The sequence below is a fragment of the Crassostrea angulata genome, chromosome 8 (assembly GCF_025612915.1).
Source record: "Crassostrea angulata isolate pt1a10 chromosome 8, ASM2561291v2, whole genome shotgun sequence".
NCBI classification, from domain to species: domain Eukaryota; kingdom Metazoa; phylum Mollusca; class Bivalvia; order Ostreida; family Ostreidae; genus Magallana; species Magallana angulata.
The window spans coordinates 58,642,688-58,663,523 of NC_069118.1; the positions used below are offsets into that span (position 1 = coordinate 58,642,688).

Below are 20,836 nucleotides of genomic sequence, written 5' to 3' on the forward strand. Positions count from 1 at the left end.
GACAAAAAATTTATCATTGTTCTAGCATGCGCTCTATATTTCCCATTCGTAAATAGATAAGAAAAATGTCAATTTTTGGCTGATTTTGATTGAATTATAGAAATGGCGTCACTTCTGACGTCATATACTGACAGTGAGTGCGAATAAATCAAATAAATAGATGAAAATATATTCTATATCAACTCTTCTAAAAAATTAGTTAACATTTTATTGTACCCGAAACACTTAAAAAATGGCGAAATAAGGGGGCCAAATTTAACTCTTATCATATATAGTTCTTTAGAATAACATTGCTTTGATTACAGAAGAAGTTATAAATCCCTGAAAATTACTCATTTTCTTTCAAGTTCAAGAGACATAACTCTGTCAAAAATCATCGAACTGGAACCAAATTAGTTGACCTGTATTTTCTAATAAAATAACCTTATATGAAATATCAACTTTATATATGCATCATTTCAAAAGTTAGAGAGTGGAAACTTAGAATTTCCCATACTTTCCTATGTTGAAGAGGCAAAACTCAATCAACAGACCGACACCAAATTCAAACCCAACCTGTATTTTCTTGTAAATAACCTACATATGAAATATCAGCTTTATACATTCATCCCTTTAAATGTTGGAGAGCAGAAACTGAGAATTTCTCATTTTTTTTCTAAGTTCAAGAGGCATCATCAACTGCCTGTTGCCCAATCCTGTTGTTCAATCAATATGTTTCAACTCTGCACACTTGACAGGTCCGATTATAATCCATAATAAACAGGGACATTACGCATATATAACAAAAAAGAAATATAAAAAACAATCATTTTATTGCATGAACAAAACTAGTTCGAACATTACATCAAAGCATCTGCCCTGGGTGAAATAAAAGAGGTCAATCAAGAGGCAAAATTCTTTTCTGACTTGAGACATTCCTTGTTAAAATTGCAACAATTAACTTTAAAATAATAGTCAAAATCTGTTCCTCTTATCTGAGCATAGTTAGAACCAGCAAGAGATACAGGTAGTGAAATGTGTCACGTTGCACAAACACAAGAATTATCTCACATGGCACTTTCTAAGTAATACTCTAAATGGTCATGACACATGAATAAAAAAATATGCAAGCATGAACAAGCATGAACTCTTACTAGTCAAGAATATATTTGTTAATTCCCGAAAAAATACCAATAATTCAATCCAGAATGCAATAAACAAATTAAGACAAAACAAAAAGAAAATTACATAAACTTTCTTGTGCCAACATTTGCATAAAAATAAACACGTTAACCATAGGTATGCAATTAATAAAATGTAATGTTTTCTTGTCTTTGATAGTTTAAAATATTAGCAAAGACCAATAAACCTTTGTCTCTTAAGATCAAGCAAAATGCAACTTGAAATTGTCAAGTAACAATGCTACTGTTACACAAACTTTCTTTTGAAACCTTCAACTAACAAATTGTACATATAAGTACTGTACCTTTCTTCCATTTAAGATTCATTCCTAACAATAGCTTTCAAAATATCAAAACTGAACATGTACATAACAAGTACCTTTTTGAAAATGTCCACACACTAAAACATTCTTTCTGAATGTATAACTATAGAGGATTCATTCTAACAACTTTTTTCTTAATTGTGTCCCACTTTCTGTACTGAATTTTTCCTCCATTTTTTTTACTTTGTTCAATAGCGTATTTACAGGCCTTCATTCCAGGGCATTTCTTTCCAATGTATTCTGAAAGATATTCCCGCAATTCCTGTTCTTCATCTTTTGACCACTGAACACGAGTAACTAAAAATAGAAATTTGAAAACAGTTTGATAATTTCTTCTACAAAACATTTTAAGTGAAGCAATATTTATTTACTAAGTAAAATATACAGCCCAGTTAAGGATCTATATATTCATCCTCTCATTATTTTTTTCCTGGAAAAACCCTTAATTACAAAAAATCATTATACCTTTATTCGTGGACCTTCGGCCAAAGTCATTGTCTAAAACTGAAACAATAGGATTTTCTGAAAGAGAAAAAAATCGATATATAAAATAAAAGGACATTGACAATAAAATCATACATCTTGACAATTTCAATTTGTTACCTGATGTTGCATCTAACGCATCTACATGATCATTGCTTTCATCATTGGTATCTACTAGATCATTGCTGTCATTAGTGGTGTCTGAATCACCAAGGATATCTAAAAAGAATTCATCAAAATTTACACCCTGTTTCTTGTTTTTCGTGCGTCATAAAATCATCATGATGCTGTAAACTTTGCAAGCAAGTTTGTAATTTGGAATGATCTTTTAACACAAATGGCTTCAATGATTTGGTCATGTGATCAATCAAGTCCTTTTATGAGAAAACACAAAGAAGAGACTTTAAGACCTAAAGCTGAACATGACTCATATATTACATATGCCATAGTTCTCGATGCGCGCCGCTCTCCCTTAACATTTATATGAGAAGTTGACTACTAAACACTTTAGTTTGCTGTGTAGGTCTCGCCTGCATTGACGTACTAATCTCTGTGGAGATTCGGCTTGGAATGATACACCGAATCTCGGGACAGTCCTTCAATATTTACATGTACGTCTGGAAATTCAGCCCTACCTTAGATCAATTGTCACAGTTAATTAAAATCAAGATTCTTTTGTGGTATTCCTGCAGTGATTACTGCTTCAGTGTTACATTTTGAACCTTATTCTATAAAATTTTTATTTCTATCCTAACAGTGATTTTTCCCTAATTTACACAGCTGGCTAATTTGTTTTGAATCTCTATTATGCTCTTCATCATCGGGAGGCTTGAAGCTGATGCTCAGTAGTACACATTGATGCAAGTTGTCAAATGACTTTAATTGAACTCTTTAGTTTGAAAAAGGTACAAAAATGATAGATTGAATGGAAGCAAATAAGCTGGATCAAGAAATTGTTGGAATAAACCTTTCAAATCAATTGATTTAGATATTTGAAAAGAAGAATGTTTTGTGTGCAAAACTGAAGCAGGCAAGCTGCATGAATATCTCGATTTTTACAGCGACACTAGACCTAAGGTATAGGCGAATTTCCAAACATAAATTGGGTGATGGCGTCAGTCCAAATATCTAGCCGAGCCGAATCTCCACAGGGATTTTGGACATACATCTTGTATTGTTTACCATTGTTAATTAGATTTGATAAAATTATCAGATAAACGCAGGCACAGTACCGTCAACGCGGATCCCGTATTTACCCCCCCCCCCCCCTCTGCGGTTAGTTAATCCTTTCCGTGTTACACCATCGCAGTTAATTCCTTGCGGTTCTCACTGCAGCCATTTCAAACCGCGGCGGTGTGACCTTCCGTTAAATAATTTTTACCTGTGTGCTGCAAGACAGTATAACAGCCTGCTGTTAGTAAAGATCGGTCCCGGTATTGTCAGTATTTTAATTAAAATGATAAAAGATAAAAAAAATAAAATCACCCTGTTGCAATTTTCAAAAGTTATAACTATTGATGTTTAAAAAAGAAAGTTATATCTGTTTATTTTTCTTTTTACACGAGTTATATCTTAACAAACTTGATACATGTATATAAAACTGTTTTAATAATAAGTACGTTCTTTTTTGATTACTTTATCAGAATGATTTGATTTGTAAGAATTAAAATTGTGTTATCAACTCGGGGCATGTTTTAGGCACAATTTCTCAATGCTCAAGTCAGCTTTAGCCTATCCCTCGACGGCACGTGCTACACGATTTTAATTTACCTTCGATCAACGGCCTGTACAACACTGTTCCTTTTGAGGGTCTTCCACTTTTTCTTACAATAAGCCAGAAGACGAAGATTTAAAGTGTATTATTGTAGACTGTCCAGTTTGGTATCTCATTCATCAAGTTCAAATTTGTTGGGGAAATTAGTTTTTAAGAAAAGCGATACTTTTCAAGTGTCCACAAAATTGAAACATTTTGAAGTTGTACGCATGGATGAGGTTTGTCAATCACAAAACACAAGAAATGATCGCGATTTATAATATACACAAAAGAGGAAATGTATACATCAATAAGTTTGCATTTGATTTTTTAAAATATAATTCGAGATGTATGCATTAAATTAAATGTACGGCAGTGTTGTTTCGATGAGCTACCTAACCGCGGGGGTATGCAGTTTTACCTGAGATACCTGCTTTAAACCACATTGAAATTTGGACCGCAGGGGTGCGCGGAAAATACGGGATCCGCGTTGACGGTACTGTATATGACTGTGCAATGGAAGATTAAAAACATCAGAAATAAAAGTCAATGCAATAAGTTTATAAAGAATATGCACGTTAAACCAAAAAGAATTGTGCAAACATTACAGCAACAAATGAATATAGCATGTCAGACATGAGGTTTAGGACTGCAGTCAGTTGTAATTAAATCAAAGGATTTATATACTGGGTTTTTCAAAGTCCTTTACAGCTTACTATGTAAAATACATTTTTATCTCGGTAACTGAATAGCAGGTTTACTATTAGATACTCACATTGTTTGGTGAGTAACTGCATGGTTAACCTAGTACACATTTAGTCATTTACAACACTACAATTTAACATATTAATGCACTTGATCATTCCTACAGCACATCTCAACAAAATAAAATTTACCTTCAAACTGTATGTCCCTTAAATTTTTTCCAGCAAATTTGGAAACACTGTTAGTCTCTTGCATCAGCATGAGTTTTGATATTTCAATTCTTTCTATCATTCCAGATGTGGCTCTGTAATGAATTGCATGGACTTTTTGCGTATGCCCTAAATGCTGACAAAGCCACTTCATTTCATGATCTTGAAGGCCAATCACCTATAAAGTAAAAAAATATAATCTTTACAAAAATAAGAGAGACTTGTTACTTAAAGTGGGCATGGTCAAAAACTGATTTTCAGATTGCTTTAAGACACATCTAATCATCATCCAAAATTTGAGTGTCAGTCATTGATATATAAGCAACACAGAGCTCACAATTCAATGTATATAAAAAAAAATTCAGCTCATTTGATTTAATTTGAGTGCTGAATAGATGAAAGATTGATCACTTTAAATGCCTTATGAAAGCATTGTAAACAATAAAATATTTTCAATAAAAATTATATTGAGTAAAACCTTTTAAATTGAATGTAAACTGGATGTTGCTCTAACCTCAAACTACAGATTTGAAAATCAAAGATATAATACCAAATAACAAGTAAATGTTATTTCACAAGACTTTGAGAAATGTTGAATCTTAAATTGAGGGAAGAACCACTCAGATATGCAAAAGTTTATATGCTATTCTGTATATATACAACACATTTTTTGTTTGCACTACAATGCACATTTACCTGAGCGATGGTCGCACAGTGTTTTCTCAAGTTAGTGCAGTAGATAAGATGTGGAGATCTCAAATTAGCTTTTTCTTTGATGTCATCTAGGGCCTCACCCGCCTTCACAACACCATTTGCTACAAAAAAGTTATTATTGAATAAAAGAGAACAAGAGCTCTGTAAACAGAGCATAAGCTTGTGAAGTGTTATCATTTAAAGTATAATTTCTACTTAGCCTTTGAGGTGTGGACATGCACAAGCGATGCTAATTCCCCTCTGTAACAAGCTAGTGAGCAGAAAGCAAGAGCACCACAAAGCGAAGCATCCCCTCGCAACATGAATTTTGTTTTTAGCTTAAGTTTGGACACACCAAACAGTAGTGGTAATATATATCCTCTAGGAATAAGGAGTTAATGAAATTACTTTAACATAATATTACTTGCCTCTATAATCTTTAGGCTATTTGGAATGATATGCAGTGTAGTACACACCTTCTCCTCAAAATCAAAATATCTTTAGGTGTATCCTAAGTTACATCAGCAAAGGGCAGTGACACATGCAAAGTACGAGTGTGAATTTATATTGGCTTTTACCAATTTAACTATGGATACACGAAATAGATATTTAAAAACTGTTTTGTATCATAGTTTACTCAAAAAGTTTACATTTGGACACAATATTTTCTAATAATTATTCTTTATTAAATTAAACAACTGAACTCCAATGAGATAAAAGTTCAAGTCATACGATTAAAATATTTCCTGCTGTGCCATGCAAATTTTGCATTGTTTTGTTGGCAGTCAATAAAAGTGGACACTTAAAATGATATGAATCTAGAGTTTGAGAGTCAGACCCTAAACCTGGCTGATGTAAACTTTCTTTTAAAAACAATGTAGCAAGTTGACTCTCTGCCGCACCAGTGTGTAATGAAATTGATATAAATCAACTACAAATGAGAACAATTTAGCAGGGTGCGTGGTCTATCAATTTATCTTACTTTGTTAAACCCGAAAGGAGTAAGATTTGTTAACATTGTTAACAACATTGAAATCCAAGCCTTAATTAAAAGTTAGGAAGAATATGTTTAGGCCTTGACTAAGTGTTTGGATCAATGGATTCCTCCCCCTATCCAGCATGAATGTGGTTGTGAAGTTCCTAGCACTTTGAGTTATATTACCAATTCTTTGCTTCAATAACTGCTGCTTTATTTGTGAGAAAAACATTGTCTGCAACTAAGATGGATGCAGTTTGAATCTTTTTTATTTAAGGGGAATAACAAATATTCTGTAAAAATACTATATGAAGAAGAAACTTTCATATTTAAATTTGATGCAATGTTTTGCATCAATATTTAAGGGTCCTCCAGAATTCATGACCTGTAATTTTTATGGCAGTACATCACAATATGTCAAATTAAACATATTATTATCAAATTATTTGTCCAACTTCTTAGCTCTGTGGATTTTATTCACTGGAAGAACCTTAGATTGGTTACACGTAGTTTTGCTGTAGAATAAGCACTGCCCACTGCTGTTGCATCTTCACTTATTTATAGTCAATTTTAAAGAAAAACTACCACCTTGATACAAATGGTCATAAATGTTTGAAAAGATTTCATTGTGCCAATTGCCTGTCAATATCTCCAGCACTGAGCAATGATAACAACGTTTTAATAGCTGTATCAAACAATTTTTTACTATTGGTAATGCATGATTACATGCATTGACAATATTTAACTCTTAATAAAATAGGGCCATATACATGGGTAGTTCTTTGTATTGCAACATGTATGTTTTAATGTCGCTTACCAGTATTTGCAAACAAGTAAGGATTTCCTGGTTTAACTCCACCCTTTCTTCTGGCAGTAGGATTGGCCAAATATTGTAATATTGGCAGGACTTCTTTAGGGCAAATAACTGGCACTCGTTTTCCAGTCTACAGAAATTTTAATTAAATATAAACATGAAACACAGTTTTAATATATATGACCATTTTAGATTGCACAAACTACTGAATGATTTTAAAAAAGCACCACCATTTATAGTCTACATGTACCAGACGGTATACAAAGTTGAAATAATTTACAGTCTTCGGGTTGTGCACTTCTCCTCTGTGATTGGTAGAAAATACATGATGTGAAAATTTACATTTATTTCATTGGTCTAATGCTGTTCGGCACAAGGGAGATAATTTTCCGATACTCTAATTTATGTACAAATTAAGAATTTCATAGATTTTCAATCTTAAAAAGAGAGAAAACAAATAAAGTTATAAAATAGCTAAGAATGAAGTTCAGGCTTTCATTTTATTAAATTTTAAAGCAATATTCTATAATATTCATTGGATATTTGTTCTGTTCCTTTTTTATCTTCATGTCAATACCGTAAAATTTGATATGGTAAGGCTAATATCAGTAAAAACAAATTGCAGATTTGATACATGTATATTAAAATGGACCACATGCCATGACACATAGAGGAAGGTGATATTTATGTAAAATAGAATTAATGTTCTTTGATAACTAATTGCTTTAGTTTGTGCTCAAGATGGTAAGCTTTTTTAAAAAGCTATACTTGTTCTTAAAATTATCAAAAATAGAGATAAAGAGAGAAAATATCTTCCTCCAATGTTATCACTCAATTAAGACAAGTACACTTAAATTGTAGAAAGTATATGTTGCATGTTCCTGCAAAGAAACCATCCAATCTCGTGCAATAGGGTATCTAATATTGTAAGTTGCAACAATTTGATAATTTAACAAATTTCTTTACAGCACACCCACCCACCCACAATTAACACAAGTAAATTAAGGCAAGTATAAAGTCTACCATACAAAGAAGGGCCCACCTTAAGATTGGAATTCCCCACATGTAAGCCTTTCAACTGTCGCTAGAGTTTGAAGTTAAGAAAGGTATGTCTGTTGAACGTTATAGTTTAAACAGATCCTAATATAAATGATGCACAAAAAAGCACACAGAGAAAATTACGATGCAACATGTTTATTATTTAACAATTGTCAGACTTGAATATATAGCCTTCTTCACAATAGGCTATTGCTTTGGCCTTTTAAATCACAAGGGTCAGAATTTTATTAAAAACCAACTATAAAAAAGTTTTATGTCATACAACTCTTGAAATACTGCTACATTTGGTCATTATATTTATAAGGAAGTTATTTGTCCAAAATAAAAAACATTAATATCTATTTATTTGTTTGATGTACTCAGACCCACAATTTTCATGTAGTTCTTTTTTTTTCAATTGTATATAATAATCTTGCTATAAATCACAGAGTACATATACATGCATGTTTTATTTTTTTTTTTAAGACAGTTAAACACTTTCATTTATTAAAGATCATTTATCAATCTAAATGAGTTTTGAACATGACTTTGACAGTTTGTATTTCTTTGCAATCAAAAAAATAAAATAAAAATCAAATTCAAAAATGAATATGCTGAAAAAAATAATTAGGTAGAAGCAATTTTGATGGGTCAGTACCAGAACATTAAACAGATATATTTTTAGTTTAGCTCTAAATGCATTTTTAAGCATATGTGAAAATTGAAAAAGTAGTTGAAAGGCCTACCATTTGGGTCATGGTCTACATACATGAAAGAGATACCAGATTTGACATTTGAACAGTTTTGCATTGTAAGGAGGTGCCATATGATACCCTTACTAATAACTGATGCAACAAAAAAATCATACATCATGGTTTAGGTACAAGAAATCTCAACACAGAAGAAAATCATACATGATAATTTTTATAGAAGCTTCCTTGCTTAACATAACCATATAGTTTGCATGCTAAATGTCTAATTTCCCAATTTATCTTCCCCTCCTGCTATAGATGCAACACTATATAACGTCATGATACTCCAAGTAGTTTCAGAGTTCAAATGTTACTGCATGACGGACAAAAACAGATAGAAAAAGGTCACTTGAGTGGTTATCTTATACCAGGTAAATATAAACAATTGCAATACCTTTCCGCGAACTTCAATAACATGCTGGGTGTCCAACATTTGTTTTTCTAAATCCGTCAAATCCAGGCGTAAAGATTTGTCCACAGCAGACATTTCTTTTGATCTGTTTTCGTAGCATTTCAAACTGCAGTGAAACAATTTTTTTTAATAGATTCGCTGAACTCGGGTCTCTTAAAATCTATATCTCAAAAAACATTAAGAGAAGGAAGCAAAATCAAAATTTTTTGTCTATTAAGTCTTAAAATAAACAAAGCTTCACCCTTACTTTTTTTCTATCAAATTATAGTTAAAACTGTAACCATAAAAATTCATGTAAGTATACTATAGGGCCACTTTCAGATGTAGTGTAAAAATAATGTCCGCCACAAAACGGTGGCTGCTAAAAGGTATTAAACAAGTTATGAAGAAACTGATACCCATTAAATTGTTTGTTTCTTCATTTATACAGTAAAACTTATCTAATCCGACTTGGGTTGGTTCTGAAAAGTTTCGCTGAATTAGACAACATCCGGTTTGGAGGACATTGCAGAAATTTAATTCAATATTGACTAACATATATTTTTTTGATGTATTTGATACATCTAATTTTTTTCAGCCTGAAAGCGGAAACAAACCTATTTTTTTTAGGCCTAAGTAGAATCGTGGGTCTCAGAACGACAGAAATCGATCGTCGGCGACAATCAATTCATCATTATAAATAATATGAAATACGTTCTTAACAAAAAGAGAAAAAATAGCCGACTTCCCTATGTTGATTGTCTATAATATGGACGTCACATAAGTGATATTTTTAAATCCAATTCAACTATTTATTACAGAGTTTTTAATTGATTTGTTAGAAAATAAAGGATTAACAAATATTTATGGACAATAACTGTCATTTAATATTTTGTATTAATAAAGAAAACAATTGCTCAAAATGAGCGTCATTTTGTTCTTCATTAAAATTTTGCTGTCATGTCATACTTTTCTTAAACTATATCTGAAACAAGCCATATAGGCAAAATTGTTATTACCTTAAAGCCTCAAGTTCCCCAGGTCTTCGACGGTTGTACAATAGAAGTCGACTTTCGGAGAGTATAACTCCTTTTCTATAATTATCTGGAGTCATATTTTCCACATCAAAATTGGTAAGTTCATTTGTGATGTGCTTTGCTAATTTTGCAATGTCTTCAGGATCTGGTAGACTCTTTTGAGCATTAAAATGACGCTCATTCAGGGTTGATTTTGCAATTTTTGTTACTTTAACAGTCCATTCTAACTTCATCAGGTTTAGAAAGTTTGAAGCATCTAAACGCCCTTGTTCCTCTCCAGATTTTATACTGTTTCCAAGTTTCACAGACGCTAAACGACAAAGGTCAAACCCAATTTTTAAAGCCGTGCTTGGGTGGTCCAAGTCATATTCATCAGATTCCTCCTTGTCAACACCATCACAAGCCTTAAGTGCACAAGACACAAAAACATCAAAATATTTTGGTACCAGAAAATCCGACATACTAAGAGATAGGTTTGTTGTTTCTCGAACAAGGAGAAGGAGGCGTCCAGCAAGTCGCATGTGGTAACTCGCATAATGTTTTCGTTTTCTTTTATTATCTATGTTTTTACTGAGCCATATATCTCCAAGCATCAGAATAATGTGGTCCTCCAAAACACAGTCTGTAATGCTGTCTCTTCTCATCGCTGGAAGAACTTCTTTTTGAAGAATTTTTGAACTTTCTGGAATGATTTTTCCTGCCATAACTTTAGCCTGAATGATAACAGACCCTTTGCTCTGGAAATATGAACCTATCTTAAACGCTGGACAAGAGGTCCTATGAGTTGCAACTGATTTCTCAAGCTGAATCCATTCAAAACATTCCGGACAAGGCCCATATTGTTTCAGACTGAATTTATTCTGGGTTCTTCTTGAAAGTAGTATTTCGCCCTCACCTTTTTGAAGAACAGACATATTGTGGATATTGTCTCCCTTATTGCGAATCAGGGTAACTTTTCTATTGATTTCCTTCATAAGGTCAGTTTTCTCTTCTGTGTTGCAGAACTCTTTTTTCTGTTTCATGGTTTTAATTTCTTGTACCTCTTTTTTGTTGGCATGTTTATTCTCAATGTGAGTTTGGATGTTTGAATAAAGGTCATGACAAAACATACATGAATGAACAAGGTCGTATGTTCTTCCGGTTTTTGATCTTTCATTATTTCCTTTTTGGAACTTTTTGATAAAAATGTTCGGATACTCTATGTCGAAGTCACATTCTTCACGTGACAGAGTTTTTTTTCTTTTTAGAGGAGAATTCATATTTTCAAGACTTGTTTTTTTTCTTTTTTGAGGAGAATTCATATTTTCAATACTCTTTAGAACTTGATGATTGCCCTTTTTAGGAACACTTTTGTCAACATCTGGAAGGTTTTCATCGTTTTCACTTTCACTTGATGCGTTATCAGAATCGCTTTTACTCGATGAGTTATCAGGATCACTATCTGAATCAATCCAAGATTCATCAGAATCATCCATATCAGACTCTGACTCTCCATCATTAAACTCTACAGCTGACTGATGAGGGTGGTCACCTACAGAAGAAGATATAAACAGAGTCATCTTCATCAGATATCAATTTCAAACAACAATCATCCTAATTAACATAGTCAGATATCTCACCTGCATGTGCATTTTCATGGAGAGACTCAATCACTGCATCAACAGAACTGGATCCTTTATCTGACTCTCCATCATTAAACTCTACATCCGACTGATGAGGGTGGTCACCTACAGAAGAAGATATAAACAGAGTCATCTTCATCAGATATCAATTTCAAACAACAATCATCCTAATTAACATAGTCAGATATCTCACCTGCATATGCATCTTCAAGAAGAGACTCAATCACTGCATCAACAGAACCCAATTCTTTATCTGACTCTCCATCATTAAACTCTACATCTGACTGATGAGGGTGGTCACCTACAGAAGAAAATATAAACCGAGTCATCTTCATCAGATATCAATTTCAAACAACTATTGCCTCAGTTAGCATAGTCAGATATCTCACCTGCATGTGCATCTCCAAGGTAAGACGCAATCACTGCATCAACAGAAGCAGATCCTTTATCTGATTCTGCGTCAATAAACTCTACATCCGACTGATGAGGGTGGTCACCTACAGAAGAAGATATAAACAGAGTCATCTTCATCAGATATCAATATCCAACAACTATTGCCTCAGTTAGCATAGTAAGATATCTCACCTGCATATGCATCTCCAAGGTAAGACTCAATCACTGCATCAACAGAACCAGATCCTTTATCTGATTCTCCATCATTAAACTCTACATCTGACTGATGAGGGTGGTCACCTACAGAAGAAGATATAAACAGAGTCATCTTCATCAGATATCAATTTCAAACAACTATTGCCTCAGTTAGCATAGTAAGATATCTCACCTGCATGTTCATCTTCAAGGACAGACTCAATCACTGCATCAACAGAACCAGATCCTTCATCCGACTCTCCATCATTAAACTCTACATCTAACTGATGAGGGTGGTCACCTACAGAAGAAAATATAAACAGAGTCATCTTCATCAGATATCAAATTCTGTCAACTATTGCATTAGTTGGCAGTCAGAATTCTCACCTGTATGTGATCCTTTATCTGACTCTTCATTTTGTGCATCTTCAAGAAGAGACTCAATCACTGCATCAACAGAACTGGATCCTTTATCTGACTCTCCGCCATTAAACTCTACAGCTGACTGATGAGATTGGGCACCTACAGAAGAAGATATAAACAGAGTCATCTTCATCAGATATCAATTTCCAACAGCTATTGCCTCAGTTAGCAAAGTAAGATATCTCACCTGCATGTGCATCTTCAAGAAGAGACTCAATCACTGCATCAACAGAACCCAATCCTTCATCCGACTCTCCATCATTAAACTCTACATCTGACTGATGAGGGTGGTCACCTACAGAAGAAGATATAAACAGAGTCATCTTCATCAGATATCAATTTCCAACAACTATTGCTTCAGTTAGCATAGTCAGATATCTCACCTGCATATGCATCTTCAAGGACAGACTCAATCACTGCATCAACAGAACCAGATCCTTTATATGACTCTCTGCCATTAAACTCTACTACATCTGACTGATGAGGGTGGTCACCTACAGAAGAAGATATAAACACAGTCATCTTCATCAGATATCAATATCCAACAATTATTGCCCTAGTTAGCATAGTAAGATATCTCACCTGCATGTTCATCTTCAAGGACAGACTCAATCACTGCATCAACAGAACCAGATCCTTTATATGACTCTCTGCCATTAAACTCTACTACATCTGACTGATGAGGGTGGTCACCTACAGAAGAAGATATAAACCGAGTCATCTTCATCAGATATCAATATCCAACAAGGCAACAACTATTGCTTCAGTTAGCATAGTAAGATATCTCACCTGCATGTGCATCTTCAAGGACAGACTCAATCACTGCATCAACAGAACCCAATCCTTCATCCGACTCTCCATCATTAAACTCTACTACATCTAACTGATGAGGGTGGTCACCTACAGAAGAAAATATAAACAGTCATCTTCATCAGATATCAAATTCTATCAACTATTGCACTAGTTGGCATAGTCAGAAATCTCACCTGCATGTGATCCTTTATCTGACTCTTCATTTTGTGCATCTTCAAGAAGAGACTCAATCACTGCATCAACAGAAATGGATCCTTTATCTGACTCTCCACCATTTAACTCTACAGCTGACTGATGAGATTGGGCACCTACAGAAGAAGATATAAACAGAGTCATCTTCATCAGATATCAATTTCCAACAGCTATTACCTCAGTTAGCAAAGTAAGATATCTCACCTCCATGTGCATCTTCAAGGACAGACTCAATCACTGCATCAACAGAACCCAATCCTTCATCCGACTCTCCATCATTAAACTCTACAGCTGACTGATGAGGGTGGTCACCTACAGAAGAAGATATAAACAGAGTCATCTTCATCAGATATCAATTTCCAACAGCTATTGCCTCAGTTAGCAAAGTAAGATATCTCACCTGCATGTGCATCTTCAAGGACAGACTCAATCACTGCATCAACAGAACCCAATCCTTCATCCAACTCTCCATCATTAAACTCTACATCTGACTGATGAGGGTGGTCACCTACAGAAGAAAATATAAACCGAGTCATCTTCATCAGATATCAATTTCCAACAACTATTGCCTCAGTTAGCATAGTCAGATATCTCACCTGCATATGCATCTTCAAGGACAGACTCAATCACTGCATCAACAGAACCAGATCCTTTATATGACTCTCTGCCATTAAACTCTACTACAGCTGACTGATGAGATTGGGCACCTACAGAAGAAGATATAAACCGAGTCATCTTCATCAGATATCAATATCCAACAACTATTGCTTCAGTTAGCATAGTAAGATATCTCACCTGCATGTTCATCTTCAAGAAGAGACTCAATCACTGCATCAACAGAACCCAATCCTTCATCCGACTCTCCATCATTAAACTCTACATCTGACTGATGAGGGTGATCGCCTACAGAAGAAAATATAAACCGAGTCATCTTCATCAGATATCAATATCCAACAACTATTGCTTCAGTTAGCATAGTCACATATCTCACCTGCATGTGCATCTTCAAGGACAGACTCAATCACTGCATCAACAGAACCAGATCTTTTATATGACTCTCTGCCATTAAACTCTACTACATCTAACTGATGAGGGTGATCACCTACAGAAGAAGATATAAACCGAGTCATCTTCATCAGATATCAATATCCAACAACTATTGCCTCAGTTAGCATAGTCAGATATCTCACCTGCATATGCATCTTCAAGGACAGACTCAATCACTGCATCAACAGAACCAGATCCTTTATATGACTCTCTGCCATTAAACTCTACTACATCTAACTGATGAGGGTGATCGCCTACAGAAGAAAATATAAACCGAGTCATCTTCATCAGATATCAATTTCCGACAACTATTGCCCTAGTTAGCATAGTCAGAATTCTCACCTGGTTGTGCTTCTATAGATTCCAAGGCCCACTTGACATCGTTTTGAAATGCTTGCAATGTTGCATTTTTTTTCCGCAAAATATCTGAAATTGAAAGTTCAATTGAATCCTTTCATGCATGTGGTAAGCATTTTGAAGAAGACTCATCTGAAAAGTTTTGGAGAGTTCATTCCTTAAATAGCCAATTATTTGAAGCTCAATATCCATTATTTTTTTTCTTCAGATTAATAGCATTAATAGAGGTCAACATCCTACTTAAAATGGAAAACAAAAGCTTGTTTTTTCAGTCCAAATTTTTTCTAATTTCCCGGCTTTTTTAAAAACGTTTACTACCAGAGAATACTTTAACATAAATTTCAACCCAGTCCCAAGGATGCTTTGTGCCAAGTTTATTTGAAACTGGCTCTGTGGTTCTGAAGAAGATGATGTATAAAAGTATATGACGATTGTTATGCAAATGATGACAACATACAACAGACTGATTTTAATCAAAAAAGCTTAGTTGAGCCTTAAGGTAGTCCATCCATAACTAAGACAAATTTAACGCTTTTGATTGATCTAAACTACATCAAAAACGTATTTTAAAGCTATTATGAGGCTGACATAAACCAAACTCGGTTGTATGTTTGTAGTCAATTAAATGAACTTTTTGCACTTAAAACTTTTTAAAAGAGTTGTCTGCCCTTTGGGAAAATTTTAAAAAATGCATTTTTAAAATATGTATGGTTAACTATGAAAGTTTTTAGCATATTCGAAGAAAGGAAAAACTTTTGCAACTTTTTACCAAGAGAAATGTGAGAAAATTACTTGTACTAAAGAAATATATTTAAAAATGCATTTTTCCCATAGACTTCAATGTTAACTTCAACATATGATAAAGTTATTAATATTAATTTTTTTTTAACATTTCAAAGGTGAATCTTTGTTATTTAATAAACTCCTTAAAATCACACTAAGATTTTAGTGATCAAACTTGCAATCTATTAGATATGAAATATGATAGTTATGGATGGACTACCTTAAGATCATGACATGTAAGTTAAAATGTTAAATGATTAGTACCAACACATCAAAAATATCATATGAAATCAACAAAAGAATGATGAACAGTCACCTGAGTATAATACCGTATTTTCAGATTAAATAAAAAGGAATTTATGTAGTCTGAAATCACTTGCATATATATCCTAGCTCAGCTTTTTATTTTCATTCAATTGTCAAAGCAATGAATTAACTTTCTTATTGTGTTTTTAATGCAAAACTAAATGCCTTTGCTTCATAAACACAATATAAATCTGCCATTAAGTAGGGATGACAATCCATTACAAAATTGCTAATTGGTTATTTGCATCCCATTTTGATTGTTATCATGAAAGGTTTGCGATAAAAAACAATTTCTTTTATTGAGACATAATGATAATTGTCTAAATTTGCCTTTTGATAATTTGAACCGATAGATTAGCTGAAATTTTTGGATGATATTGATTTACACTAGGGTCATCAGCTTTCCTGCCAAATCTGGATCAGAGTCTAAAACATTAAAGAATGGATCAGATGCAAATTTGATAGAAAGATAGAAATATAGACATGTCATATAGAAATATGACATGTTTCTTTACTAGTAATTTGAGTTTTTTATTATTATTATTTTGTATTTTAACATTTACAACTAGTACTACTCGAGGAATATGATAAAATTGGCATAAAGGTACGATGACCTGCAATTTGTAAACCTAATTTTACAAAATCCAGGAAATTGATGATGCAACAAAAATTGATGAACCACAGTAGTTTGTCTGCTAAAAATCAGCAAGAAGCCAATACAAATTCAAAACCTGCATTCAATCAAAAGTTTTCACATAAAATTTTGGTGCCTATGGATCATAAATTTAAGGAATAAAGTTTTCTATAAGTATTGTCAAAAGATGTAACACATCAATATCATGAATATGATAATATTTGCTTTGTAGATTATAAGAAGCAGCTTACACATATGAATTTTTAAGCTATATAATATGATTGATGCACGACATGAACTTATAAACATAGCAATAGGTCAGTCTCAGATGACCAAATTGAAAAAAAAAACCGAAACAAACAACAATTTCAATTCATTTTAAATGTATGTTTAACTCATTACATTCTCCTTTTGCTTTCCATATCTCCATGTTTTCAAGAAATATTTCTACCTGTCTGGTCTTGTATCTAAGAAATTTTACAAAAAAGAAACTAGCTCAATTTTACAAAACTACCTTAATGATCTCCGATCCTCAGCCATGTTCGATAACTCTAAATTATCCATTTTTTTTTTAATTCGCACCATAAATCTGCCTTTTATATAGAAAAATTTAATTAGTCTTCTAGTGTTAGTATTACAATCAGTCATTCAACGAAATGTTTGGCTTAGTGGATCAATGGAGATCTACTAAATATAGGTAAAGGGGTTCGAGCCACCGATGTACTGGTACAACCTTTCCCCCCCCCCCCCCCGCCCCTCAAATTGTATATTTATTTCATTATATCCATCATGGGCAAATTTGCAATAACTTTGTAAAATGCATGGATACCACCTAAAAATTTCTTTTTATTTCATTTATAAAGTTTGAAGGATAAATAACATTTTTAAGATGAAAAACATATACTTTGAGGCTGAGGATTGGAGAACCTTAAAAGGAGGCTGAAATATTGTTTTTATAAAAAAAATTCAAAAATATGAATGTTATTTAGTTATTTAATGCAAATCCTTATTTGAATATATATATAATGCTTTATCATTCTGACACTTGTTTACACCAACTATAATTTAAGAAAGATGACAATATTTATAAATTCTTTTACAATAAAAACATTATATAAAATTAATTAACTTACATTACAGTATCTGCCTTACAATACACATGATATTCTTCATGATCATCTGAAATATCCACTTTTTCTATTTTTACAGGCCAGAGGTAGGAAGTTGAAGGCAGTTTTGCCCAAACAAAATCACCAGTTTTGATTAACTTCTTTGCAGTTTCAGTAGTACTACATGTTTTGATTAACTTCTTTGCAGTTGCAGTACATGAATCTCCCGATGCCAGTTTCCTTTTCCTCCTTCCCATTGCAACCTATAAACCAAAAGCATAGTTTTTTATTTTCAAACAAAACAATGAAACAACCAATCTATGTGTTTATCTTGGGTAAAATGTACTAACTACTTCTCTTGATCTCCTCTCTCTGATTTATCCTAATAAATTGCCTAATTATATTTTTTAAATATTTATTTGAATTTTTAATGAGAAGGATTTTTTCACATTCTATTTTAATTAAACAAATCTTCAACATGTCAAATTTTTAATGACTCATACATACCTGTTACAGTTGCAGTTTTAGTGACAATATTTAAAGCAAACCACAGATGGAAATTAAATGTTCAATGCAAAAAAATGTATGTCTACTGCATTAGTCTTTCATTCCAAGAATAAAAAATTCTGTTCCATTTTCTGACAGTTCTCAAAATCATTGCACCGATCACCACAATGAAAATCATCACCAACAATATCATACTCAACAATGCAACCTCAGACCAAAGAAAATTTGTTATGTCCTCCATTTTTGGCAACATGCTCTCAATGAGTAATGAATAACTCTTTTCAATACTTTACTATTAAGAAATATTGTGCAGCTTATTCAAACATTTTTAGGACTAAGATTTAATAGCAGTCCGTTTATTTATGTGGCAGGGACAACTTAGAGCAAAATTCAAGGGAGACTTCAATTCTCCCTCACAAAAAAATGGGAATTTAACTGAAATTACTTAGATTCAAATATGTAATTTTTAAAAAGAGAAATTCCACGTTATATAATATATTCAACACAATTACAAAATTCTGAGTTACCAACCTCACTATAATTTATAAACAGTTGGTTCACAGTATGTTGAAATATTGCATTACCTGCTTTTATAACCTCATATGGTTAATGAAACTCATTTAAATGACATGATTGACAATCTTATGAGGTTTTACATACCTTAAATTCTTTTTGGCCAGATGGAGAAATACACCAGAGCAATTATGAAGAATATCAGATCAATTACAAAAGAAACTCCCAAAATTAAATGTACACCAAACTGACTAAATTTTGAATTGCTATTGAAAAAAACCACAAGAACTCTTAATGCTAAGCTTAAAACAACATACAATCCTATAACAAAAACTTCTCGTCTCTCCATCCTAAAATTTTTGTCTCTAACAAAATGGCTACCCCTTTCCTTTCAGTCATGGGTTACCAAATATCACTTTATACACAGACATTATTCCATCAAAAGAATGAACACAACAACTTACTGTCTTCTAATCTTAAAGCTGATGCTTCATGACATATACGCTAAACTTGTAACACAATAAGTAAATCTATAATAATACATAAAAATATATAATTGTTTATTATTCTATTTAATATAACTTACCTTCATAATAATTATTAAAGCTTTAAGAATTTTTCTACTGCAAAGCCAGAAAGGACACAAAATGCTCTACATGCATGAAATTCTGGGAGACAAAAAAACGTTAAACAGCAAAAACCATTGATGAAGATCTCTAGAACATCAATATCAAAATCTGAGCAAAATGAGCAAGCCTGGGAATAATCATATGCAGAATAAAAAAGAATAAATCCAGCAGGAGTTTCTCCATCCATTTTTGCCATGTGTAACTTAACACTTCCTGTTGACCCCACAATCAATGGACTTTACACATCATCTGTGCAGTATTTTATCCATTTTAATCCATTTCATTTTAAATGTAAATTATAACTTGCAAATGTATAGGCTTTAAAATTTACTTCATTACACACGCATTTGTAAACGACTGGGTCCATGTGTCTTTTTATAGCAATTTTTGTCTACAAAGTATGATATGAAAAAAATTTCTATACAAAAGAAAACTATCAATGTATTCATAATTCTACATTTTGTTGAATACAATTGTGTCTGTTGCTGTTCATGTGTTATGGGCTTTTAGTGTCTATTGTTTGTGAGTTCTGAATGGGACACTACCATGAAAAGCAACAATAAAGAACAACAATTGAACTCGTAGTCCAAAATGAAAATTACAAATCAAGAGCAGAGCAAACACGGACCTCTAAAAAAATTATAGGTAGGATCAGGTGCCATGGAGGAGTAAGCATCCTCTGCTGACCGGTCACACCTGCCGTGTGCTCTTTGTCATCATGATCGGTAAAATGAAAAGTCAAATCGGTAAATAAATAATGACCTAGCAATATGTATGAAAAACATAAGTAAGCATTTAATTTAGCGGAATATTGTATTTGCTGACAAAGTCTTTGTATTGACAATAGAACTTAATTACGAAATGATGACTTCAATCGCGACTGTTGATAATCTTGTTTCATCAACTTGATTGACAGTAGATTGCCTCGTTTTAGAAATTGTTCACGAGTTATGTGCTTTTAATGTCTACTTATGATGAG

General features: G+C 33.0%; 1 protein-coding gene and 1 long non-coding RNA gene across 2 annotated transcripts; both read right to left on the minus strand.

The window, feature by feature from the left end:
• Positions 1 to 795: 795 nt before the first annotated feature.
• Positions 796 to 15,102, minus strand: LOC128161146 (uncharacterized). The gene is made up of 21 exons (XM_052824379.1): positions 14,964 to 15,102; positions 14,768 to 14,875; positions 13,954 to 14,088; positions 13,757 to 13,867; positions 13,550 to 13,660; positions 13,351 to 13,461; positions 13,155 to 13,262; positions 12,932 to 13,066; positions 12,738 to 12,845; positions 12,542 to 12,649; positions 12,346 to 12,453; positions 12,150 to 12,257; positions 11,954 to 12,061; positions 10,317 to 11,865; positions 9,301 to 9,424; positions 7,120 to 7,246; positions 5,330 to 5,448; positions 4,616 to 4,811; positions 2,087 to 2,185; positions 1,949 to 2,005; positions 796 to 1,780 (listed from the first exon to the last, which is right to left on the minus strand). The coding sequence occupies exons 1-21, from the start codon at positions 15,100 to 15,102 to the stop codon at positions 1,587 to 1,589; spliced, it is 3,963 nt and encodes a 1,320-aa protein (XP_052680339.1). The 3' UTR covers positions 796 to 1,586.
• A 56-nt stretch (positions 15,103 to 15,158) lies between these two features.
• Positions 15,159 to 20,836, minus strand: LOC128161404 (uncharacterized). The gene is made up of 3 exons (XR_008240368.1): positions 18,233 to 20,836; positions 15,362 to 15,445; positions 15,159 to 15,273 (listed from the first exon to the last, which is right to left on the minus strand). It is a non-coding gene; the product is annotated as an uncharacterized LOC128161404 (long non-coding RNA).

Coding starts and splice junctions, on each gene's coding strand:
- LOC128161146 (XM_052824379.1), bottom strand. CDS start 15,102: ATGACTCGGTTTATATCTTCTTCTGTAGGTGATCACCCTCATCAGTTA. Junction 14,876..14,963: donor CCTTGAAGATGCACATGCAG/GTGAGATATGTG, acceptor TTTCTTCTGTAG/GCGATCACCCTCATCAGTCA. Junction 13,263..13,350: donor CCTTGAAGATGCATATGCAG/GTGAGATATCTG, acceptor CTTCTTCTGTAG/GTGACCACCCTCATCAGTCA.